This window comes from Oncorhynchus keta, chromosome 3 (genome assembly GCF_023373465.1).
Source record: "Oncorhynchus keta strain PuntledgeMale-10-30-2019 chromosome 3, Oket_V2, whole genome shotgun sequence".
Lineage (NCBI taxonomy): Eukaryota > Metazoa > Chordata > Actinopteri > Salmoniformes > Salmonidae > Oncorhynchus > Oncorhynchus keta.
The window spans coordinates 13102307-13128890 of NC_068423.1; the positions used below are offsets into that span (position 1 = coordinate 13102307).

At 39.1% G+C, this 26584-nt stretch overlaps 4 protein-coding genes across 4 annotated transcripts; all 4 read left to right on the forward strand.

The window, feature by feature from the left end:
- Nucleotides 1-2193: 2193 nt before the first annotated feature.
- Nucleotides 2194-4559, forward strand: LOC118366920 (homeobox protein Hox-B6b-like). The gene is made up of 2 exons (XM_035749765.2): nucleotides 2194-2944; nucleotides 3506-4559. Exons 1-2 carry the CDS (start codon nucleotides 2527-2529, stop codon nucleotides 3757-3759), a joined length of 672 nt encoding a protein of 223 aa, XP_035605658.1. The 5' UTR covers nucleotides 2194-2526; the 3' UTR covers nucleotides 3760-4559.
- Nucleotides 4560-5067: 508 nt separating this feature from the next.
- On the forward strand, nucleotides 5068-7288 carry LOC118366913 (homeobox protein Hox-B5b-like). Its single transcript, XM_035749752.2, has 2 exons — nucleotides 5068-5808; nucleotides 6330-7288. The coding sequence occupies exons 1-2, from the start codon at nucleotides 5217-5219 to the stop codon at nucleotides 6575-6577; spliced, it is 840 nt and encodes a 279-aa protein (XP_035605645.1). The 5' UTR covers nucleotides 5068-5216; the 3' UTR covers nucleotides 6578-7288.
- A 7468-nt stretch (nucleotides 7289-14756) lies between these two features.
- LOC118366892 (homeobox protein Hox-B3a-like) lies at nucleotides 14757-21171 on the forward strand. Its single transcript, XM_035749709.2, has 4 exons — nucleotides 14757-14919; nucleotides 15550-15645; nucleotides 19091-19503; nucleotides 19760-21171. The coding sequence occupies exons 3-4, from the start codon at nucleotides 19182-19184 to the stop codon at nucleotides 20389-20391; spliced, it is 954 nt and encodes a 317-aa protein (XP_035605602.1). The 5' UTR covers nucleotides 14757-14919; nucleotides 15550-15645; nucleotides 19091-19181; the 3' UTR covers nucleotides 20392-21171.
- A 167-nt stretch (nucleotides 21172-21338) lies between these two features.
- On the forward strand, nucleotides 21339-23912 carry LOC118366904 (homeobox protein Hox-B1b-like). Its single transcript, XM_035749740.2, has 2 exons — nucleotides 21339-22781; nucleotides 23113-23912. The coding sequence occupies exons 1-2, from the start codon at nucleotides 22163-22165 to the stop codon at nucleotides 23415-23417; spliced, it is 924 nt and encodes a 307-aa protein (XP_035605633.1). The 5' UTR covers nucleotides 21339-22162; the 3' UTR covers nucleotides 23418-23912.
- Nucleotides 23913-26584: the final 2672 nt, after the last annotated feature.

Consider the following 26584-nt stretch of genomic DNA (forward strand, 5'->3'; position numbering starts at 1 on the left):
ATCTCTGAATTGCACCGTCAAAGAAGACTCAATATTCGCAAGGACAATGGAATAGTTTATTTTTTATTTTTCACAGAGGGAATCGTTTAGTTATTGCTACTTACCGTATGCAATATACCAAATTAACAGTAATGGAAGACGTAAAAAGAACCGTGATAATCACATCCGGAAAACCCACATGCGAAATGATGAATTATCAACAAAAGGTAGGTCGTCAAATCTCAATGTCCTATATCGCAACAATCATACTTGAAGCCTGTCTTATAAGGTTTTTAAAATTATAAAATGTTGAGTAGGTCATGAGGTGCAAATTGTTAGATAAAAACCGTTACAAATGTAACATTGGTAGGATACAAAATGGCTAGTGTCCTAAAGTGTACAAGCATTGTATCGATTTGCAATACCATAGTGTGTTAGTGGCAAGATGGCAGCAGTATCTTTGGCGGGTGACTGTGGCCTAAAAGCATTTAGTATTTTGACGAAGGTTTCAGATAAATAGGTAGGCCTATGATTGTGGAAGCTGCCACAATCATGAGCGCACACTGAAAATCAGACAACCCAAAATATTTAGATTTCCATGATGTACAGTGTTTTTAAAAACATTTTTTATTGTGTGTAGCCCTCGTTTGTATTTCCTTTGAGCTAGCTGTAATGCTAAGTAGATATGCAACAATTGACTCATAACCAAAATGTTTTATGGTTCATTTAAAGAGTAAAATTGAGACATGATGTAAGCGATGTTCTCAATGGTCCAATGAAATTCTTCAGAATCCACTTTCCAATCATCTGCACTATTCGACGTCGTCATCATCATCAACATTATTGTCAAGCCTCAATCAATTAATTGATCAACTGTATGTTATTCACTCCATTTACACAGCAGTATGCTGGCACATTTTCTTTACAACCTGATCTCGTGTATTTCTCTTTGACTCCATCTAGTGGCGACAATAAGCCTACATTTGGACACCGAATTCTTGAGACAGAAGCTTTCAGAATGACGTATTGGTACAAATTATGTATTTTTTCTTTCGTTTTTTCTTTTCAAATTAAACTAAAGCAAACTAAAAATGTATTTTGCACAAACGCTATTGACGTTGAATAACTGTCATTCTGTATACAGACAAGTCGTAGGATACTTAGCTAAAATGTTTGATTAGTTGTGGAAACATAATTTTGTTGAAGGAAGTCTACACAGACTATTAAGTATCAAGTTTTAACTAATACAAAATGATTTTGTTGAAATGTCATATTACAGTTTTTACAGTTGAAAGAAAATAATATTGATTGAAAAAAGGAAATACGTCCTGTTGTAAAGAAAATGGCGTTGTTTATTTATTCAAATGTATGGAACTTTTTAGTCCAACAAAATAACGCTAATAGCATAATAAATATTAAATAATATTATTCAACTCAATAATATGGGTCTACTGATATAAGAAGCAGTCACTATAATATCAGACTAGATTCGATAATGACAATGTTTTATATTCGTGTAAATATATTTATTTGATAATATTCAAAAACAATTCTTTATTTTAGTGGTTAATAATAAAACATGCTGCATGTAATGTGGTCTACTTAGGCCTACAGGTTCCCGAAACATGAACCTCAATCTTTTAGTGATGAATGTTGAAACCAATGTGTAATATCCTCTGCATTGGCCTTGGTCAGTTAGAAAATCATTTTGCCTTTTGTGAGTTGATTTGTCAGTGTAGACGTCTTGGTCGTGTTTTACTTTAAAAAGTAAATCCGGCCAGTGTGGGAATACCTAGAAAACATAACGAACACGTTAACTTATACATGAACGAATGATGAAACATAAATGATGTCAAACAGCTTAAAATAACAGCTGCATGAAAGTAGAAATTCAGCTGGATCAATTGAATAGGCCCACTTTTGATTGTGCAACTAGCCTACATCTAGTAATCAATACTTTACATTTGTGGGTAATTGAAAGAACCCCAACGAACAACAACATTATTCTTCTTAAGTCAGTTTGATAAAATGGGAAATTGAACAGTGACTATTTCATGCAAACTCTGTGTGTGTGTGTGTGTGTGTGTGTGTGTGTGTGTGTGTGTGTGTGTGTGTGTGTGTGTGTGTGTGTGTGTGTGTGTGTGTGTGTGTGTATAGAGGGTAGGGTGGTGTTGCCAGCATTATGTATTTATATCGTTTGTTTGCAACGAAATTAAGAACGAAAAGGAAATGCTTCAATGTTGAATGAATCAGAGGGCGCAAGCTCATTTGATATGTGGAAAGACTGCGCGAGAAGCCTGGGCGCTTCGTTTCGAGTCACTGGGGACCCCTGTGCGCAACAAGAGCCCCCCCATGAGAGCAATATTGCAACCAGACGCTCGCGATTGGCCGGACGTTGATCAGATGGTACAGTTCCCTTCTGCCCTATTGAGTGGCACCTCGCAAGCCCCCTTCAGCTAAAACCAAATCTCCGATAAAGTAATGGCAAAACCACTTGGACTATAAAACATTACAAATCATATTCATCGGAACATATTTGTCTATCCAATGAGTTCCTATTTTGTCAACTCAACTTTTCCTGCTTCTCTGTCCGGAGGACAGGAGTCTCTCCTCGCTCAGATACCTTTATATTCCTCCGGATATACTGACCCTTTAAGACACTTTTCCAACGCTACATATGGAGCTGCCAATATGCAAGAGAAGGTATACCCAACCTCATATTACCAGCAAACCACTGGTATCTACGGTCGCCCCAGCACCAGCGCTCCCTGCGACTATACAGCTGCCACTTTTTACAGTGACCGCTCGTGCGCTTTCGCAAATCGAGAGGAGCAGCCACTCTTTTTAACTCAGGACCAGCGCAAGTCAGAGTGCCTCGAGCAGAATGTAAACATAACCACTGCTGTGGACGACAAGTCTTCTCTGCTTTATCCGTGGATGCAAAGGATGAATTCTTGCACCGCCGGTCAGTGAAACCTTTACTTTTGATTTTTAACGTTTTAACGTGTTTTATTGTTAATTTATTGAAAGGGGGTGTACAGTCAGCATGTTTGCCTATCAATCAGATGACTACTGTAACAGTGTTGCCTGGCATTGTAGCTTATAAGTAACTATTGCTTTGAAATTAAGACGGGGAAAAAGAGGAATAATTTTACAAGTCGTTGTGTGAACACATGCATGATGATTTGATGACTGATATGTATTGCATTTTATCGCCGAGAACGTGATTGACATAAAATATATTAAGAGATAAACTTGTTTTGTATAGGAAACGCGTTTAACTGTCAAAATACAGTGGGCTATCATGTGAATAAAATTGATAATTTCAACTAGGCTATGCTATTTTTAAGGTTTTACTAATGTAGGCTATTTTACATGTGTGTGTATATAGGCTAATTTATTACATCCATAATAGTGAATGTAGCAATAGTCTATAAAAGCGATGATAGTGTAAAGGTATCCATCCATTCCATGTCTTTGTTTCTTACATAATTGCTGGATTTGGTTTGCTATTCTTTGTTTGTAGGGACATTGGGCAGCAGTGGACGCAGGGGCCGTCAGACCTATACTCGATACCAGACTCTTGAGCTCGAGAAAGAGTTCCATTTCAATAGGTATCTCACCAGGCGTCGTCGAATCGAGATTTCGCATGCTCTGTGTCTCACTGAACGTCAGATAAAGATTTGGTTCCAGAATCGCAGAATGAAGTGGAAAAAGGAGAACAAAGTTATGAATCCTTCGAAACCCAGCGATGAAGAGGAGGAAAAACAGACGGATTAAAAGACACTAGAGTAAAAAAGCTACACAAGCCATCCTATAACTGTTGTACCATGAATTGAGAGATGTTTAATTATTGTTGGTTGTTGTTTTTCATAAAATGGCTGCATAGGCCTACACATGTTTGTGAAAATATGTAAATAGGCCTACTAGATAAATATATTTGCACGATGAAATAACGTCTGTTGGTTAGAAACAGGTTAAAAACAACTGAAGCTGGCTAGCCTATTCTTATTTGATTGTGTTTGTATTTTTTGTTTTGTCAATATTGTTGCTTGAAAGTAAAGGGTTTACCACATCCACAAAGTCAAAATTGGCTATATCGTAAAAATTCATGAAAACATAAATGTGGTCTTAATTTAAGGTTAGGTAGTGTGGTTAAGGTTAGAAGTGTGGTAAAGGTATAAATTCACATTTTAGGAAAATCAATTGCAGAAATAGGCGGGGTTTATGACTTTGTGGTTGTGGTAACTGGTGACGATCGTGAAATAGACCTACACTCGCACATACTGGTTTCCTGGAGCGGCGTTGGAGAAGTGCAAAAACAAGCCTAATAATTAAATATTTTTGCTTCAAAAATATTTTTTTTATGGCCCCATTATCGATACAAGAGATGCTTTGGCCTAATAGCCTACCATATTGCGTGTTGTATTTAGTTTGTTTTAGGCTTTTACATCGCTTTGTCATATTCAACTGGATAATGTTTTCACAAGTTGTTTATTGTGCACTTGCCATCTGGATGTCGTGTGCAATATTATGTAAGACATGTTTTTGTTGTCTTTTGTAAATGCAAATAAAGCGTTGGTAATTTCTGTAAAAAAATCATAGAAAGTTTTCTTGTTTTACTGATGTGAAGGCAATAGTCTTATAATAGTTATTATTATTACTATGTCCTGTAAAATTGACCTAGTTGAGCAAACCAGACACTTAAATAGGCAAGTCTCTCTTTAATGATTACAAATCCCTATAGTGTATTAGGCCTACTATAATATATATTTTTGTTAAACTTTTTTATACTGGGATACCTGTCTGAGATACCTATTGGTAAAATAGTTTAGCCTACTTTTGTGTCCTAGAACAGTCAATGTTAAAAAAAAAAAGAACAATGAAAAAAAGTATTGAGCACCCTCTCTGACAGTTACCTCCACTGCCGGTAGATGACGCTGTCTGCCTACATGGATCTCAGGGCGCAATGGGGAGGCACCATTGACTCGAGCATAACGACCATCATTTCGTCATCATTTGTAACCACAGAGCATGAATTACCTCTTGAAGTCATCAGTGAGAATTTACGACTGGTCAACAAATGCACGTGATTCCCGAGCGCTCTCCCATATTTGGCCGCATACCTGGCAAAGTACAGTAGGCTTCATTGCTATAATTCATGATTACATCATAAATCGTGAAGCAGAGGATTATAGCGACAAAGATCTACAAATTGAGCCTTTAAAAACAAGCAAATGAGCTCTTACTTTGTTAACTCGTTTTCAGGGCGCTATCCGAATGGCTCCGACTATCAGTTACTAAATTATGGGACTAACGGCACTGTGAACGGTACGTTCAGGGACCCTGGCACCATGCACTCTGGGTCTTTCGGATGCAACTACAATGGCATGGACCTAACCGTAAATCGCCCCGACACTGGTAGCCACTTCGCGGCTGTTGGAGAGGATACCCGTGGTTTTCCGTCCACTGGCCCCGATGCCCGGTACAGATTGCCGACCTGCTCGCTTTCGTCTCCAGATCCCCTTCCTTGCGCCAACCGCGAGTCTTTGGATCTAAAAAGCCCCTCTCCTCCACCTGACCGGAGCACGACCTCGATCGCCAACAATAATCTCAACAAAGGCAACAACAGTCATTTTACAGAGATAGAGGATACCAGCGTTGTCTCTGAGACCGAGGATGGCGCGCACACAAGCAGTACCAGCAGCATGGCTGCCCGGGCACAACAACTACAACAGGAGTCCAATAACGCAACCTCCACGACAATCTCAAACGATTGCCAAACGCCGCAAATATTCCCATGGATGCGGAAACTGCACATTAACCATGGTACATACATAGCCTACTTTTACTGTGTTTTGTGGTGGTCTTGCTTTGGAGTGAATTGCATGCTCGCTGATGTGCTTTTCTATAGTCCAAATTTGTAGCGTCATAAATATGTCAAGTGTTGCATGAACTCCGTAAGGATGGTAGGATATGGCCACGGATTTGCTTTTATGATATTGTCCAGTGCAATATACTTCTTAGTGGAAGATAAAACAATAATTGTTAGCCTATTAAAGTATATTTTAATTGTAATAAAGATTAACCTAAAGAAACATTGTTTAAATGTTGGAGAATTGGTGGGTATTTATGTTTAGGCTATAGCTGAATGCAAGTTCTATTTCTGTTAATGTAGGATAGTTGTGCGACAATCCGTGCATGGCACGCGCCCGCATGCAGCCTATTCAACACCCAGAATTGCTTAATATTTCACATGTGCTGTTAAACATGTTTCCTTTTCAAATGTTTAAAATCCTATTTCCACCATCTGTTGTCCACTTCTAATTTGGATGTTTCATGCAATTTAGAAATGGCTGGACCAGATGGGAAAAGGGCCCGAACAGCGTATACCCGCTACCAGACGCTAGAGCTGGAGAAAGAATTTCACTTCAATAGATACCTAACCCGGAGGAGGAGAATAGAGATAGCCCACACGTTGTGCCTCACGGAACGACAAATAAAAATCTGGTTTCAGAATCGAAGGATGAAATGGAAGAAAGACAATAAACTGAAAAGCATGAGCCTGGTTACAGGAGGTAGCGCGTTCCATAACTGAGCTCGAACTGCAAGTGATACGGGGGACATCCGGAGTACTGTAAACTACAGCGCAGCACCTTTCAGCATGTTGTTGTGATTTTAGACGAAAAAATAATATGTGGTCTTTAACAGACGTTTAGTTTGACGTTGTGTTACGGTAGCTGTAGTTATCTCTGGAACTAGAAAAAGGTTAGACTCATTGTCTAAGGGTAGTATAAAGTCATGTGCTCTGTTTTATCTCTTGAATGTTGTCATGTTTCACGTGAGCTGTTAGCCTATATTGTGTCATTTCTAAACATTCTAACAGGTGTAAAGTGTACAGTAGTCTATGTTTCCAAAACATAAGCTGCTCTTCATTGAATGTAAACCTATAGATGATGGGATCATTCAAAGCGCTTCAGTGTACGTTTATAATGCTGTATTTATGCTTGATTATCGTGGTCAGCGCAGTACGTTTTCCAGGTTTAAAAATACAGGTAAATCTGTTATGTAGCCTATGACACGTTGTGCACAAATATATCCAATTGTAATTGTTTAGAACTAAGTACTTATTAAGTTGCATAAATGTATTGAACCTTTTCAATGTGATCAATTTGTATAGTGGACAGGAAGGGAGTGGTATTCTGTGGATTATACGCCTACAGTGATGATAAAGATTTTGCCAATTAAGCTTTTTGTATTTCTATGTGAATCTATAGATTTGGAAATAAAGTTTCTCTCCATCGCTTGATATATTTGAAGCATAGTAATTGCAATTAATTAACCTCTTCTTCATTTAAAGTTAATTAATTAGGCCTACACATGTTTTAATGCACTATTCTATAGACACACGTAGGCTATAACACTGGTGAACGTAAACCCTTCATGGCATTTTGGACATTTTGTATCAACAATTTAGGCTTACTTAACCTTGCCACACGATTAAACAAATTAACTTTATAAACAACATGTTCCTATAGATTTTGTACTGTTTTACATTGCTATAAAATAACACGAATAATTTCCATAGAAGTTTTCATGCTTATCATTGGCTTAAGAATACTTTTTTTGTATAGGCCTATGACGTGAATTACATTTGAGGCAGGTTGTTGCTGATTTAAATATTTGCATTGTTTTCGTCCAAGCTATATTGTTTTAACCATGCACCTATAAAGTGCCCACCATCATGTCAAGGTTATTAGATTCATTATTGGTTCCTGCTGCCATTATTTACCAGAAAAACAAACTCTAAACCTTTTAAACTTACCCTCTTATTGCCTTCTTTGGGTTGAGTCGCACTTCTGTTTGCTTGTATTTAGTTATTCGTTTCCCCATCAAATGTCCCATCATGTAGGCTATCTTACAGGTACATGGCTCGAATTCACTAAATGCCTCCGTACCGTAGAACATATAATCCCTTCACTGACTCTGAAAGGTCACGTGGGGTCCATAAAGTTAGTTTTATGGTTTTGGGGAGTAGACAATGTACTATATAATTCACATTCTTGAATGAAAGTGACGGTTTAACTGCTGCGAAGGGATTAGAAAGGGTTGTGGACTGTACAGCACTAGTCTGGGCAGTGGCGATATCAGGATAGAAAGTTCATATCAGAAATGCAGTGATACATTTAAATAAGTGTTCCACTGTCTATGATTATAAACCAAACATATCTTATTCATGTTGGAATTAGCCTATTTTGAGAATCCATGGATTGCAATCGACTTATCTATAAACACCAGCAAATAAGAATTCATTCAGGCAGAAGAAATTCTGCCTCTACACGAACAGGACACAAACTAATTCAATTTCTGCAATGACTGCATTGAACCTCGTGTATTCAGTGTCATAGGTGCTGGTATGAGAAGGGCAGTTGGATAATGCATGTCTCTGGCCTATAGACTCAAGTCAGAAAACTGACAAAAACTTGAAGTGAAATTCAAGTCTGGATCCAAAAATTAGACCGTCTTGATAAAAGCGTGGCCTAAGGTAAAGCACGAACTTGAACAGGGTTTTGTGTGTCCCATCAATCTCCAAGATACGCCGTTGAACAGTGCGTCTCTCTCCAAGGGCAGGATAGGTGAATCCACTGTAAACGTTGGGAATCAGACCTTAGTCGATTTGAATAAATTATCCTGGATATATGGAGGTCTAATCATATAAATATTAGTCTTAATAATTCCACACTGAACAAAAATATAAACGCAACATGTAAAGTATTGGTCCCGTGTTTCATGAGCTGAAATAAAATATCCCAGAAATGTTCTGTATGCACAAAAAGCTTATTTCTTTAAAATGTTGTGCACAAATTTGTTTTCGTGAGCATTTCCCCATTTGCCAAGATAATCCATCCACCTGACAGGTGTGGCATATCAAGAAGCTTGTTCTGCTGGCCACTTTAAAAGGCCACTCTAAAATGTTTGTTTTTTTGTCACACAACACAATGAAATGCCACAGTCTCAAGTTTTGAGGGAGGTGCAATTGGCATGCTGACTGCAGAGCTGTTGCCGGAGAATTGAATGTTAATTTCTCTAGCATAAGCCGCCTCCAACATAATTTTAGATAATTTAGCAGTACATCCAACTAGCCTCACAACCGCAGACAATGTATATAGCGTCGGTGTGGGCAAGCGGTTTGCTGATGTCAATGTTGTGAACAGAGTGCCCCATGGTGGCGGTGAGGTTATGCAATGGGCAGGCATAAACCAGCAACAATGAACACAATTGCATTTTCTCGGTGGCAGTTTGAATGCACAGAAATAGCGTGACGAGATCCTGAGGCCCATTTTGAGGCTTTTTTGTATCTGTATTCCCAGTCATGTGAAATCCATCGATTAGTCCCCAATTCATGAATTACAATTGACTGATTTCCTTATTTGAACCAAAATTCAGTAAAATCTTAGAAATTGTTACATGTTGCGTTTTTATATTTTTGTTCAGTATATAAACGCATCAAACACTGATCCTGATTGTGTAGGCCTGTATGTCAAACTTGGAATTACGACCAATTTTGTATGTTATATTATAATAACATGTTGCTATTGTGTGTTTGTAGCCTATGTTAATGGTTCATGTCTTTGCGTAGTTGCGTGGTGATATCCAATCAAATTAGGCCAATATGAAAACACTGGTTTTGACATCTTTCGTCAATAGCTGTCATTTATTCATCTAAAATGTACCTAAATGCAATAAAAAATCCCGATGTCTCAAACTTTTTTTTGCTTAAATCATTTTATATATTTAAAAAATATATATGCTAAAGAACACACACCAATGTTTTCTATTGGGTTGAAACAATTGCACTATTCATAACTGTTAAATAGCCATTTAACCAGGATAATAAGTATTGCATATTGATAGGGGTAATCTGTGCACGGATCTCATCAATAATTCATAGACCGGGATCATCGCGAGGTCACGAGACGAGAGCCACAGATGCTGAGGATCTAACCTACAATAGCAATAGGCCTGTTTCTCTGGCATCGTCAACATCCTTGAAATCCATAGTCCTACACGAACGAAAAAGACAATCTGAATAATTGTTTTAATTTGTGCTTTTGGAAGCATAAATGGTAGACTATGGAATTGTATCTTGTGTTGGTTATTCTGTATGGATGGATTAATGCGTAAAATACGTTAGTGTTTTGTTTAAGAATTGTCTGTGTCGTTTTACATTTCTAGGCCTACTTATTATTTATATTCGATACAATTGCATGGAGATTGACACATTTATTAGTGCGTAGGCCTTTTTGTTGAGCAGTTGGGAATAAAGTTTTATATTGAAAAAGCATTGATAGATTAACAGGCTATTTGTTCTTTATCTGAAATCTTGTTTTACAACAGTCGACAGAAATATTTTAATATGCGTGGATAGATGGCATAATAATCGTGCCTCACAAAGTGGCCTTAAAGTAAATCTTAAAATATGCGATTGGAGCATAGGCCAATGCTTATTCAGTGACGTGGTGTAACGCCACCTGCACACCAGCAGAGCCCGCTTCAGACCGGCTTCACTGTTGCCCCGCTCAATCGATCATCTAACTATAGGCCTATGACTATGTTATAGCCTACACACAAAACAATAGGCTACTTACTGTATGTCCAATGGATAACATGTATGACGTCTAGACTACTCAAATATTTTAGCAAAGTTGTAAATTAAGCATAGTGTAAAAAAAAGGCTCAAACTTTAGAAAGTCTGTGGTTATATGACAATGCCTGGCCTATATTTCCAATGAGAGGAGATAAAACAAAATTTCTCCCATTATCTCACTTTCTCGAGTACCCTAACATGTAAAAACATTCTGGAACAAAATAATGTATTTATTTGGAATTATGTTTTAATTCGGGGTGTAGGCCTAGCCTACCCACTGTTTGCTATTTAACTGTAAATCACTATACATGTCATTGCTCCCTCTGCGCTCAGAATTATCAGCTCCAATAACTCACAGGAGCCTGGTTCCTATATATATTGGGCCCCTGCTCCCTTTTTGGTAGGAGTAGGCCTATATTACTCAATATCATCGAACAAGTCAGAAATTGTTCATGTGTGTGGTCTTGAGGAAGGGGTGAAACGCAGGTCACCGCTTCTAACAAATATTAAAATGCCATGCGATTCGTGAGGCGCGGTGTCTATCAAAGGCTGTATGTCCAAAGACAACATTAATCAGAAAGCTCGTGTCCACCTCGTATGTGTTTTGGGATCTGGATTTTTCGAATGACGTAGCTCCAGCAGGCCATGTTTTTTAAACCCGGAGAGAGACAAGTTACAGTTGAAGTCGGAAGTTTACATACACTTTGTTGGAGTCATTAAAACTCGTTTTTCCACCACTCCACACATTTTTTTGTTAACAAACTATAGTTTTGGCAAGTCTACAAGTCCAAATCTACTTTGTGCATGACACAAGTCATTTTTCCAACAATTGTTTACAGACAGATTATTTCACTTACAATTCACTGTATCACAATTCCAGTGGTTCAGAAGTTTGCATACACTAAGATGACTGTGCCTTTAAACAGTTTGGAAAATTCCAGAAAAGTATGTCATGGCTTTAGAAGCTTCTGATAGGCTAATTGACATAATTTGAGTCAATTGGAGGTTTACCTGTGGATGTATTTCAAGGCCTACCTTCAAACTCAGTGCCTCTTTGATTGACCAGGGTTCGAGTTCTGCTAGTTCTTTCACCTCAGTTGATCAACATCTACATAGCCTATTAGCTAGCTTAAACAGTTGTAATGTTATACGCCTGATTTGATTTGATTTGAACGGGGGAAATATGAGAAATGACACTGACACAGCCTCAGCGACTGTTCAGTCAGTTGTCATAATGAATTGTATAAAACCATCAACTCTTTACATAGATAACTCTTTTCTCAAATTCCATAGTGCTCACGTTTGTATTCCTAGGCATTACTCATGAAGCTCCACACAGGCGTCAATGGAGCACACAGATGATCCTATGTATTATCGCATTCACATTCATTTTTAGAATGTTACTTACAATTTTGTATTAATATCAGTGAGTGATGGGTGATGGGTAAAACTGTAAACTCCAGTGGACGATCGATATAAGACTGCATTGTTTGCTTTTTGATTAGACAATATAGGCCTATAGGGAAAATAGGCCATGTGGAGATGTTCATATTGATATATATATATATTTGTTCACAACTTGTTTCATAAGTTTTAACAAGTTGGAAACCACTTTACTAAACTCTCTCTGCCTGCTTGCTTGCTTGTTTCCGGTATCTTGCGGTATCTCTGCTTCTTCCTACATGCATTGCAGCCTGCCTCAGCCTCACGACATCACTGGTTGTCTCAGTATAGCCTATTCTCTGTAAAGCAACGTTATTATTATCCTGCTGAGGTATGCTCCGTTTAACGTTAGTTTCTTACTTCATCCTTCTATTTGGGATAAAGTAGCCCAATACAGAGCCTGCAATTTAAGTATCTGCGATAGCTAGCCACCCGACCGACCTACTGTCTTTATAAGAGACTATTTACCAGTTGTGTACTCACTCTTTGAAATACGGTTTTTGTTTGTTTTGGGGGATGTCTGTAGACACGGCAGGAGTCTCGGGACGGTTTTAAAATGGCCTTTTGTCCGGCATCTCGCAAACACACTACACAGGGTCTCTAGTTACCTACTTGAGCCGACTCCGAGCTGGTGTGGTTAGATTTACATCTCAGGCCCTGGGCATGTGCACGAGAGGGCGGAGTTAGCCGTTGAGAGAGTGGTGAATGTAATGCTAAAAAGGCCAATCCGGGAGGCAAATCCAGGAGACGCAGGCGAACATTACGAACAAACCACTGTTCATGATTCCACTCGTTCGCAAAGATGCAGGCGCGATTTGAACTCCGTCAGATCAAGAATATAAGCCTTCTGAGCTTTGATCAACGCTGGGAGCAATATTTAGATGTTGACCCGTTTATATGTTTTATTATGTACAAATATATATATATATATATTCCCCAAATTACAGAGAACACAAGTATAAACGCAACATGAAACAATTTCAAAATATCATAGCAGATCCTGCAGGTAAAGAAGCCTGATGATGTGGAGGTCCTGGGGGCTGGCGTGTTACATGTGGTCAGTGGTTGTGAGGCCTGTTGGACATACTGCCAAATTCTTTAAAACTATTTTGGAAGATAAATGAACATCAGTTCTCTGGCAACAGCTCTGGTGGACATTCCTGCAGTCAGCATGCCAATTGCACGCTCCCTCAAAACTTGAGACATTTGTGGCATTGTTTTGTGTGACAAAACAGAACATTTTTATGTGGCCTTTTATTGTCCCCAGCAATAATCCGCTTCTTGACATGCCACACCTATCAGGTGGATGGAATATCTTGGCAAATGAGAAATGCTCACGAACAGGAATGTAAACAAATTTGTGCACAACAAAGGAGAGAGATGTGCGTGCATATGGAACATTTCTGGGATATTTTTTTCACCTTATGGGACCAACACTTTACATGTTGTGTTTGTAATTATTTTACACTGAACAGAAATATAGAGGTTAAGACACTTTATGTTTGTGTTTCCTTTATTTAGGCAATTACATGTACGTATATCATGCTAATTAGAATCGTTTGGTCCACCTTGACATAATTCCAGTGAAGACCAATAAGATTGGAAATAAAACAAATAGCCTAAACGTGGTTCTCTTGCATCTAGCACACAACAAATGCTTAAACAAGACATTTAGGATTTCGTTGGTATTGATTTAGGCGCCACTGAAGAATACCTGTAATCTATTCCCCCCATACCCCACTGAAGGTGCAGGCTGAAATGAAAATCATGGGCTTTGGAGCCACTGTGCAACAGTAGCCTATATTGAGAGATTGGAATTAACATGCAATTCTTTATTTACCATCAACAGAGCCTACTGACCTTTTTGACAGAGAGAGCCTAATGTTGGACTAGATGTGTGCCAAACCTAGTTTATAAACATTCTGTCATTATGCCTTTTTTAATTATTATTTAATCGTGTTGCTGTAATACACAAACGGTCAAGATCAAAATAGTTATTTTTATTACCCCAGGATCACTACTTTGAATATAATCCTTATTATTATTATATTATTATAATCCATACTATTTGGCTAGCAATGACCGCGAGTCCGTCTAAAGATGAACAGCAATGACATGGGGCGAGCTAAGGTTTACATTGTTCGGGGAGGTAGCCCTACCCACTCAGCATCAAGTGCCCAGTCTATAGACAGCCCCATGTTACTACTGACGATAGCCTTCCGTCTGGAATTCATTTCGCTGACATATCCATCATGTCTCCTTTGAAAACTATAATGCGCAAAACTAGCTGCTGGCGAATACCGAGTGCTAACCTTTACGCCCGAGTTTTGTCTTTTGGATAATAAGATACGTTTTTAGAGAACCTCGGTAAGTGCCACTGTTGCTCCTTACTTCCAGTTTTCAAACATATATCTATTGTTATAACGAAATGCACGTCTCATGTATTTTAATGCAACTGATGGGTAAGCCATGAGGTGTTATATCTATTCTAAAAAGCGTTATTATATGAAAGCTTTCCAACTTATGACAGGGCTCTCCAACCCAGTTCCTGGAGAGCTACCGTACTGTAGGTTTTGGCTCCAATCATAATAGCGCACCTGATTCTAATAATTAGCTGTTTGATCAGCTGAATCGGGTTGGTTACAACTGGGTTGGATTGAAAACATACAGGAGGATAGCTCTCCAGGAACAGGGTTGGAGAGCCCTGGCCTATACGATATTGATTGACTGGGCTAGTCCAAACTGGGCTAGTGCAGACCACATTTGATTAAAAGTGTAAGGAAGTTGGATAAGATGTTATTTTTCATGGTATTAAATATTATCAAAGAGGATGGTGTACCAAACCCATGGTGAGACATGCTTTTTGAACGTAGTTCTTTATATTTATACTACTTGTACTTTTTACGCACACATTCACACCCACACGGTTAGGGATGGATCAATACTTTGACGAGGCAGTGTGTTTTTGTTCAAGTCTGAATGCTAGAATGTTTACTGTGTGTTGTCCTAAATTTCGTCATGCTGTCCATGAGGCCTGAAATTAATATTTGGGTCTGAAACTGCCTATATCCCCATGCATTTTAAAAATGATTTTCGCTGTTGTAGACTAAACTCAGAGGGTGTGTTAACTTATTTGCCTTACCTAAATTGATTTAGGGTAGTTAATTGCTGGCGTAAATATGTCTCTTATAGACTAGAATCAGTTGTTTGAACATTTGTAAATCTTGTTTATTGTATTTATGCGCCTGTTATCAATTGCCGTTGCATGAGATCAGCAGGAGGCCTTGCCGTTTTTAATAATAATTTGCCTTGTAGCAATCTGAACTAATCCATGAGTTTAGATTCTAGCCGACCAACCATTTTATGACAGAGAAATAAACGGCTCCATTCGACGTTTCAGTATAGGCCTAAGATGTGGGCATCGTTCAGGATAACATGTATTTCTTAATTCTTTAATACACTTTTGTTTTGCTATACAGTTTATCTATAGAGGACCAGACCGTCTGCCAAAGAAATCAGAGTTCTTATCTTCGTTCTCAAAGACAGCACTACAGTGCAAATCAAAAACGATATGGGTAGGTTTGACTTTATATTTGCAGCACCGTGCAAATAATACAACACAAAGTTGCATTGCTCTGAAGCCAGTTCCCACATCATAGGTCAGAGTAGCCTGGTGAGCAACCATCCATGTCACGTGATTCATTAACAAATTGAGGAAGAGGTTGCAGAGTAGATGCATGCATTCATCAGGCCAACCACTGTAGTGAATTGCCCGCTGATGTACAATGTATCTTCTTAAAGTCTACATGGCTGGAATGAAGAAGATCCTGCAAATGTATTGTAAGTATATGGATAACATTTTGGAGAATCTGATTTTGTATTAATCAGGCTATGTGAATGACGTTGCAGGAAATGTATGGTCCAATTCAAGAAATGTTACAACAAGCATGAAACATTATATTGTTTGATTTTCTTTATTGAAGTTTCAATATGCGAGAGATCCATGGGCTAGACTATCTATCTCTTTTTAATTGATTTCGATGGTTTAGGTGATGTATACATTTCATCCTACATTATCTTCCTCTCTTTCCTGTCTGCCAATCGTTCCATTTTGATTTATAGCCTAATGATATGTGAGCCAATGTCAGAGACAGCTGCCATTGTGTTTCTGGAATACTCTTGTTTTGTTTTTGTATGTGCATTACTCTACAGATCCACAAGTGATACGATTAATCGGTGCTCTTAATTGTCTTTCTCCATCCTTCATCTGGGCTGAGCAGACCGATATAAAGACTTTCTGCCTGGAGGTCTCGGGTTACATCAACTTGGCAATTACAGAGCCTTAACGTTTCATTTTAAGCCAGAGAACCTTGAAATAAATCATTGTCTAATCTCGACGCCACATATTCATGCATCATTTCGAATTGATCATCGTTCCCCCAGGATAGGAGCTTTTTATGGAATATGATTTGAAACGATTATTATAGTATTTTCATGACAGTGTATATGGCAGGAATTTGTCTTGAGATTCGAAGAATAGGCACACATATATATTTGATCACTGAAAGATTATATAGCTAGGCTATAGGCAGACATCCTATAAATGTATAATGACAATGTAAATCGAAAAAGTGGGAAATGTATGGTATCCATTTGCTAGCTAAATTCAACAAATCCATGTGCATGGTCTGAACCGGTCACGGCTAAATTACCTCGGCTAAATTTCGTTAGATTGGCAGTCCTGACGTCTTTGATCAAAAGACTGGTCAATGTTTAGATTATTTTGTGTTGTAGCCTAATTACTTTCGTGTAGTTAAACATTAGCTATCCTGCCTGGGGTATTAACTATTGTCCCTAATGAATGAATCGAGGGGATTGAGTATTTTCAATTAAAAGGTTAACATCAAAGATCAAAGCACCGCCACAGTCCCAATGGGTATCGATCCACTAACAACAATCCTATAGCGGCATGTTTGATCCTCACCTCCAGTAGGCTCAATGTCTAACCTGTACAGCCAAGAGGCAGATGGTTCTCCAAAGAAACTGACGTATTGTGGGTCCATAGCCTTTTGAGCACTAATATGCTGGAATATTAATTTATCTATCCAAAACTGAATATGAGTGTTGGGTTGGTGTGTTTTGAGTGTTGGGTTGGTGTGTTTTGTCCTGATGTGTGCAAAATAGTTAACTTTTCGATATGGTTGTCTGCCAGTTTAGACAACCGCATAATCCTGACATTTTAAATTCATATTATCATGGAAATACATTCTATTGATAGCCAGTCACACTCAACACGAACTTTTTGGCAAATTTCACATTGACATACATTATTCATGCAGGGGTCATGCAATAGTATGCAAAGTCATAAAGTCACCAAATCAAAATCATAACCCCATTTTGACAATTTAGTTTGGCATAGTTCAATTGGTGCGTTTTGATTTCCTTTCTTTTAAGACACCAATGCCATTCCACATTTTGGCTACTACTCTCAAATTGTTATTTGTTTTCTGTTTCTCCAAACACTGGTCTCTTGATTTTTATATTTGTATTGTTGGTAAAAATCTGGCATATAACAACATCCAGTGAGATAGGCCTACTCAAAGTATAGACTGGGCTATGTTAGCTCTATGGCTATGCCATAGAGAAAAGTTGGGGCCTCAGGTCAGTTCATTAATGCAGATTGCTCTCGTGTGAATCAAATCGATCAAAGGCCACCAGCCCCGTCCCACCATATCTGCAATTACCATTTTCGTTGTGGAAAGGCTATCCTAAACACACATTTTAAAATAGGCTGCTATAACTGCAGACAGCCCCTTACAAAGCATCATGGAGTAATGTATCCACATGTATTTATCTCATAATTTACGGACTGAGGTCATGGTTTTCGGTGAATAGTGTTTTCAAATTGGCGATGTGGCCAGAATTCTTCTTCGCTGTCTAGTCAGCTGCGCAAAGGCTACCCATGTTCTCGTTCGACCTCTTCCATGCTGTGGGCGACTCCCAATGAGCTAATAGCAAGCCTATCATTGGAACTGGATTATAATACTCCTCGGTGTTTTTGAAAGGAGAGACCTCTCGTTATTGATTCTGGATGTGAAATTAATCATATCTAGTCAGTATTCGTGGGGTCTACGTTATACGCTAAGGTAAGCCGGGCTGGTGAATGGTCGGCTATTTTCTTTGTGATTTATGACCATATGACTCGTGCGCGGTTCAAGCAGAGTTCATAAAGCTGTACGGTATGCCTCCATACCATCCAACATTCGTTTTCTCTTAAACTATTTAATCATCTTCTGTTTTTACTTTTTTGGTTGCTTTTAAAGGCATACTCAGCATAATCGTTATAATGAATTTAGAGACCTTGAATATTTTGTTCATGTTGAAGATAACAATGGAAATGTAAGGAAACGTGATCAGACATATACAATTATAGGCTACCATTAACGGTTAGGTTTATCTGATATTGAATAAAGAAATTGGCTGTTTTCCCCCCCCCCTACATTGGGCTTTATGTAGGAGACTTGACACAGTTACCTTGGTTTTGTTGGCTAAATCTCTATCGACAGTTGTATATTATAATAATGTTATCATTAGCCTATGTGTCTTTAATTAGTTGTATTTATTTAGGCTAGTAATTTAACATGTAGAGCTATTTATTTTTTCTACAGGCCTCAAGCATTCTAGCATTAAATTCTTGAAAATATAAAAATCATGTCTTCCCTTTATGGAATTCAAATTGCATTGTTTGCATTCTTATTTGTTTCAGCCCATTGACGCGTCTGCAAAAGTAGGCCTATGTTGAATAACACTACTGGACTAAAAACTGGTGACTTGTTTCTCAACAAACAATTACTTGTTTTAGGGATGAGAAGGGAAAAGTAGATATTAGAGAGTATCGTTTAGTCTGACATTGCCTCTGTAAGCAGGTTGAAAGGCTCCTATTCACGTCATGATGCTATTGAGTTGATAAGATGGATTCATACTGTCACCTCCCTTCTGTGTTTTTTCATAACCTTTCAGAACAGCAACCAAGAGGTCATTGGAAGGAAATTGTCACGTGACTTCTGGGTGCCAATGTTCCTTCAGAAGGTCAAAAGGGCCCCAGTAGCTGATGAGACATTTCTTGACAATGCAGAGAAATACCTACCAAGACGCCCTAGCAATATTTGGAGAGTCCCCATACCAAGGTGCCAGTGGATTTGGATACAATCATGACGCACCAGCCCACCAACCCTTGGCCTACCTGGAGAGCCAGGTCAACTTGAAGGAGTTGGATTGCTCATCGCAGTCAAATGGCAACAGCAAATCACAGCACCCAAAAGAGATTGACCCTAACTCAAATTCTACCTTCACCAAAAGCATATTTCCGTGGATGAAGAAGACAATTCAGAACTGTATAAAGAAGAACGGAGACAATCCCTTAGAAGTTAATGGTGTGTATTCAAATGCCTAGCCCAATAAATAGTTGGACAGTAAAATTCCCATTTAGGTCTACAAATAATACTGTTTTAAGATGGATAAATCCTAATTGTATTATATGATTACGACCAATGGGCGTTGGCTAATTGCATTTCCAGTTTCGAATGAAGCTCACATGTTAATGTAATGTAATATAGCCTAATGTTAAGATTTTGTTTAGGTATTGTATTCAATTTATGAATGAGGTTACATTTCATTTTCTCTCGGCAGAACTATTTGGTGACGAGGAAAGCCCAACAACTGCAGTCTCCAAAAGGGCGCGCACCGCATACACAAGCGCCCAGTTGGTTGAGCTCGAGAAGGAGTTCCACTTCAATCGTTATCTTTGCCGCCCCAGGCGCGTGGAGATGGCTAGCCAACTCAGTCTAAAGGAGAGGCAGATCAAGATTTGGTTTCAAAATCGGAGAATGAAGTGCAAGAAAGATGGAAAGTTTAAAGGACTGTGCTCCTCTTTAGGTAGTCCTGGAACTCTTACCGATCTAGGTTATTTTAATGCAATGGGGGAGGATTATGACACTGTTTCCCCGCCATCTTTAAAGCATCAACAAAACAATTATGTCAGTGCATCAGTCTACCCAAACTCAATGAAAGGGCAACAGAAATATGCCACAACCCCAGAATATGCTCCTTGCAGTATGCAGGACAATGATAGTAGTTTTTCCATTCATTATGCTCAAGCTGACCCTGTTCATGTTGATGTGAACTTGCCATTCACTGCATGCGGGATAAGTAATCAGTGTAATCAGACTGCACAGATGACGTCAAGCCAACACCATCCTAAACCTACACTATATGATCCAAACACAACATACATATTGGGGCATCATTCTTCTCAAGAATGAATCAAGCAAGCTCCTAGACTGACTCATTTATAGCATATGTAGTCAAAATGTCACTTGACCATAATCAGATCCTTAGTGGACCGAATCCAAAGTTCAGGCCTGCACACATAAATTTTTTTTTTATAATTGCGCAAAAGGCCAATTATTCGCTGTATACAAATGCATGCAAATAGTGTTGAGTCATTACAGCAGAGTTACTAATATTTTACTCGAAAAGAGCAGCTTTAACTATTTTGGGAATTAAGCGACTGATTGTGACCACTAGAGTCGGATGTAAAACACAGAGTTAATTCGACTAGAGTGTTTATAAGTATTGCTAGAGTCAATGTGATGCCATCCACAGATCAGCACCTGCATAGGCTATTCGTTCCTGTTGGACAGCTCTGTTTTTCTATTTTGATTTCTTATCCACATAGGATAAACCTGAAATTATTTAAATATATGAAACCACCGGATAATGTAAAACATCGAATTTAAATCATTATCAAGCAAAAACTTTTCTCACTTATGTTTTTGTACAAGACTTGACATTATGCAAGTCATGACCCAACTGTATGCATTGGAATATTACAAACATATTTATTACAATGTTATTTATATGTTATTTATTAATTAAATTTAATACATTTTGTTATTTTTTATCATAGGGCTTAGTGTTTACAGACAGACTCTTATGCTTCAGGGACAGTTGAATCAATGTTCCTCAAAATGTAATTTCATTGTGAAATCCTTTTGGACACACGTTGAAATGCATGTGTAGGCTATGCTGACGAATAATTTCTGTATTATTGTTGAATAAATGCATTTGTTGTTCAGACTTTCTGCAGAACAGTTTTTTTTTTACACATCTTGTTATCAAAAAGAGCTTGCTCTACCTCTATATAGTTTAAAGGTGTCTAGTTAGAGTAAAATACATACCAAATATATTAAAATATGTCAAATGAAATAGGCCACATTAGGTATAGTCTGGTAAAGTGTATACGCAATAATACATTGTTAAAAGTCCATAAAGGCACAATGATTTAGGCTGTTCTTTGTTCTCTCTCGAGCAAATTGGAGAACTAGCTGTCAAGCGTTTAGAGGAGCAGAAGATTGATCGTCGCATTAATTTCAAGACTCCTCTGTAAAATTAGCTCTCAGACGGAAGAACACGCCGAGCTAATCAAGTAATTCACATGAGCTGCTTTACTTATACACATTGGGCAACATAATTCTCATAGAGAACGCCTGGTATTATACACCAATCGTATATCCTCTTGTTAACTGGATGAATGGCAATGGAAACATTTCAGTTCACTAAACTTACTTACTCTTATAATACTGTTAAAAAAGCACAGCCAAAATACTATTTCGATCACATAGACCATCCAAATCAACTGTTTGCCTCAAACTCTACATTTTCGAGAGACAAAATTGAAATAATTTCAAAATCTTTCACTTTTTCAGACTATCATTCTCCCTCAGTCTGACCAGAAGGTCCTTGCAGAAGTGGTGTGACGTGTTTCTGTTCTTATCAGATTGATGGGCGAGTTTGACTGAAGCATTTGTCATGTAAATGTGAGACGTTTGATGGACGATCCTGACCTGACAAACTGCTATAGGTCCCAATTGCCATTGGCGTAAAGTGAGTCACATGGTCTGTCACTAAGGTGATATGAGCGTGGTAGGCAGTTTTACAGATTTGACATACTACCTAGAGGTTGTAGGGCACAGGGAAGAGCAATTAAGGTGGACTGACCCGTCTTCATAAATTTTGCCATAACAATACAGGATGAACTCTTACTTAGATTATACCATTTGTAACAGGGGGACTAACATATTCAATGCCAATGCCGGACACCACAATTTAAACCATGGATACAGGTCCTCCTTATCTTCCAATTCATGCTCAACAAGTGATAGTTTTGTGTCCGATGGGCGGTTAGTTGGTGGTTCTTCGGTGCACCAGACTTCGAGCCACCCTCTCCACCAGCCCCAGCTACATCATATAGATCTCCAGTTTGGCTCAACGGGAAACTCGGTGTATGGCTCGCCAACAGGGCCCAACTTGGATTATGGACCTCATCAATACGCTCTAATTCATGAACAAGAACGAGGTTTCATTCAGTCGCCTGGGATTCCTGTGTCAGCCATTGGAACGAACATGCCCCCCCTGGCCGAAGGGAACAGTGAGCCCCTGGCCGAAGGGAACAGTGAGCCAGGGTCTGCACCAAGCAGCCAGTATCTGCACTTTTGCAGTGGAGAACAGGGGCAACCAGAATACTTGGAGAGTATTTACTCGAGATTAGTTCCTTTCCAATATAGTGATAAGGATTCGGATGATTTCAATGCAGATTTAACTTCAAAAACTTTCGACTGGATGAAAGTTAAGAGGAATCCCCCTAAAACAGGTTTGTTAGCTCCTGGGACAGGGTCATAAATAACACTGTCATGACAAAGGCTAATTTATAGACAACATTACAATATATATATATATATATATATATATATATATATATATGAGGAATTTATAGAGACACTGCCTAATCAATGTTTGTGCTTTGCATATTAGTGCGTAAAATGTGCCTTGGTGCGTAAAATAAATGATCAAATACAGAATGTGTTTGCTTGGCCGCTCACAATCATCACATAATCATAATACACTTTATTCCTGTTTTTATTCCTTCATTTAAAATGCAATTTATTCCATCAGTTCCTTCATTCATTCATTAACTTTTACAGTTTCAGAGTATGGAGTCCCCGGTCAACAGAATGTAATCCGTACCAACTTCAACACAAAGCAGCTGACAGAGCTCGAGAAGGAGTTCCATTTCAACAAGTACCTGACCAGGGCCCGGCGAGTGGAAGTTGCCGCTATTCTCGAGCTCAACGAAACTCAAGTGAAAATTTGGTTCCAAAACCGCAGGATGAAGCAGAAAAAGCGTGAGAAAGCAGGAACCGTCTTTCGAAACACAGCAGTACCGGCAAATGATTTGGGAGAGATCACCTCATCTCCTGATGTGTCGCCAAGCTCGAAGACCGCATAAAGCAATCGTTTTACAAATAACATTTGAATTACCGCACTCATGGTGCTGCACTTTACTTGTCACATGTTCAAGGATACTGCAGGTTTACAGGGTTTAGGTGCACTAATTTCTGCAAACAATTTAGTTTCATGTTTGCACTATTTACGGGTATTTTCTACAAATACATTTAGATAATTATGTGAGAACTTAGAAATAAAATGTTTGTTTTGAAAAGTCGGTATTTGTGCTGATTTGTAAATTTTGTGTGTGAATGAAATGTTCCCATACAGTAGGCTATAAAGTATTTATTGAATGTGACAATAAGGATATGTTGTAAGAAAATCTAAATCTTTGGAACTAATTGAATTCTTCTTCGATGTTCTTTCTACGCAAATAGTATTTTGGAAGTCAACATTGTTTAACTGTTGTTGAAACTGTTTTAAATCTGCCTACTCATGAAATTAGGAATCAGATGGGAAAATATGTCATTTTCATTGAAATGCAATTCATATTGACAATCACATATGGCTGATTTCTATATAATAGTTTTTACAAAATTAAACTTTAACAAATATATCATGTTCTGTCTTTCATTGCTGTTGAGTTTTATCCATTCTTTCCCTTTGCATAATGTGACATGAGGAGTCTTTCACCACACATGGGGTGGCTACCAATGACCTCTTCACCTCAGAATACCCCCAGGCTTTCTAAACATGACAACAAACTCCAGGGTGCCAGGTTTCACACTAGATTTGTTACCCAAATTCAATTTGGCTCTGCACAAATGCCATGCCCTGAGATCCACAAACAATTGGTACAGGTTCCCACTTACACTTGCCACTTTCTCTTCTGATTGCTATAATAGTTCATTAGAAAAGTAATAGGATAATCTACCACCACTAGAGCTACATTTTTAGTTGAACCTTGTATGTTGCCCTCAGCTCTTCCTTAAAGCTGGCAGGGGCTTGACAACCCTGTTTCATCTCCTGGTGTTATAGGCAGGCTCAATATTTGCACTGAGTGTTAGGTTTGCACAGTTCCTGCCCCAGAGGCACTGGCCTGTCAGTGCCCTCTCCCCCAAAGCTGAGGTTCATTCAAAGTTCACCCACAAATGGATTCACAAAGGCCTCTAGTCAATCTGTCAGGACACCAGAATGGCTTTGACGAGTCAACTGAAGGTCTCCCTCTCTTCCTTTTCTTTGCTTTTAATATTCAAGGCTAAAAAGCGGCAGGGGATATTTTTTCATCTACATATTGTATGGCTTATTAGACAATTGTAGTGTCATCATAGTTCCTTACATTTTTTTTACCATGAATTATTAACAAAGAGGGAACTGGTGCTAGATGATGATCATTCCATTAAAAGACCTATCTGCCTCATTGCCTCCTGCCACAACCCATGTGGTCCTCTCCTCCCTCGTTGTCTCTTTTTGAAGCTGACTCCATTTGCCCAATTAGACTTTTTGAAACAAACAGTCATCAGGCAAGCCATGATGATTTGAAATACATCTGAATGAGCTTTTATGTTCTCTTCTAGAAATTGGCGTCAATAATTGATAGATTTTCAACCAATCATCGTTTCACTTTAAACTTTACACTGAGCGTCACCAAAGAGAATATGTCAGGTTAGTTGCCATGTATCTTTTCTCTACCCTGACAGTCACAATGGGGCCTTGGGAGGTGATGGTGGTAGATATAGTGACGGCTGACAGGTCCAACAAAAACAGGGAAGGGACTAAGTGCAGGACTTGAACCCAGAGGTGTGATTCCTGTCCTCTCGCTTGGTAATACCTCAGACCTCCCGCCGGGGCTCTCCACCTGCGTCACAGCCAGCAATGGAGGAGCCAGCACCATGGAGACAGATGTTCAACCAGGGAGATGGAGGATGGTTTTTCACCAGCCTGTCAGTGTGGCACTACAGCTCTAACTGGAGAACGTAAAACAAGCAGGGCCAGGGATTTAACATGCAATAAACACAGAGATGCAAAAGGCAGAAACGCAGGCAGAGAATACTACTAGGCACAATGGTAATGGCGTAAGCTATAGCATGAATGCCAGCTGAAACACAAAGAGCGATAATACATAGCAACAAGTCAACATTTAGTCATATTTTTTTTAACATCGTTATCTCTTCACTGTAACATTTTCTGACACCAAAGAGATGAATAGTGAGCCCCATGCTGGTTGCAGTTGTTGCGAGTTCTTTTACAAGTTGAATGCCTGGCTCACTTCCTTGGTCTCTGGTTCCACTGTGGCACGTCACACTGCAGGGACACCAAGCTTCAAGGCACGGACAGCAGGCTTCAAGGCAGGGACAGCAGGCTTCAAAGGATCTGAACTGGATACAGTATTCATGGGTTAGGGGGTTGGGGATTGGGGAGTTCAGGGGCAGCACAGAGAGATCCCTTTTGTTGATTATCGAGGCAGAAATCAGGGTGGTATCCTAAACATTTTAGAACCAGGATAAAAGCATCTTACAGGTGTTCAGCAGGCCTCAAAGATAATGACACATGTCCCGCTTTCCGCGTGATTTCTTTGTTGTGACAGTGGTTCATTTGAGCCAAGGTAAGTGTCTCCAAAAATCACCCCCTCCTTGGGAGGCTCATTCATATCTGCATCCCCAAGCCAACTTGCAGGCCAACCCCTCATGAGTGCTCCAGCAACTGCATCCATTCTCTACCCTATATGCAGGCTAACCAGGAGGGACAAGTGGCTGGGCCAGGGTTAACGTCTTGATACTTTCTGGAATTGCCTCCAGGATCCAAATGGCCACCCTAATAGTTTGCCACTGTGTGCCTGTCAGTTCACCATGGCTGTTTGGCGTAAGAAAAACAGGAACGGGAGAAAAGCAGAGTAACGAAGCAGCGCTATGGAAATAATGAGGGGTGGTGAAACGGGACGATTGTAACCATGGCAGGTCGAGTAGAATAAGGCTAAAATGCTGTCACAGAACATCCACCCTCATTCGGCTGCAGGGCCTCTTTCCATTCATTTAAAAAAAACAGTTGTATTGTTCCAAATGGAGACAGCAGAACTCAATCAGTGTTGCGTCACATGGTTCAAAGCGGGCCAATTCGATGCTGCCAGGAGTTTGAGAAATGAGAGGTGACAGTTCATTTTCCCAGTGACAGTCTGTCGGTCTCGCTTGCTGGTTCCCCAGTCAATTTCCAGTGTGCAGTGAAGGCGGA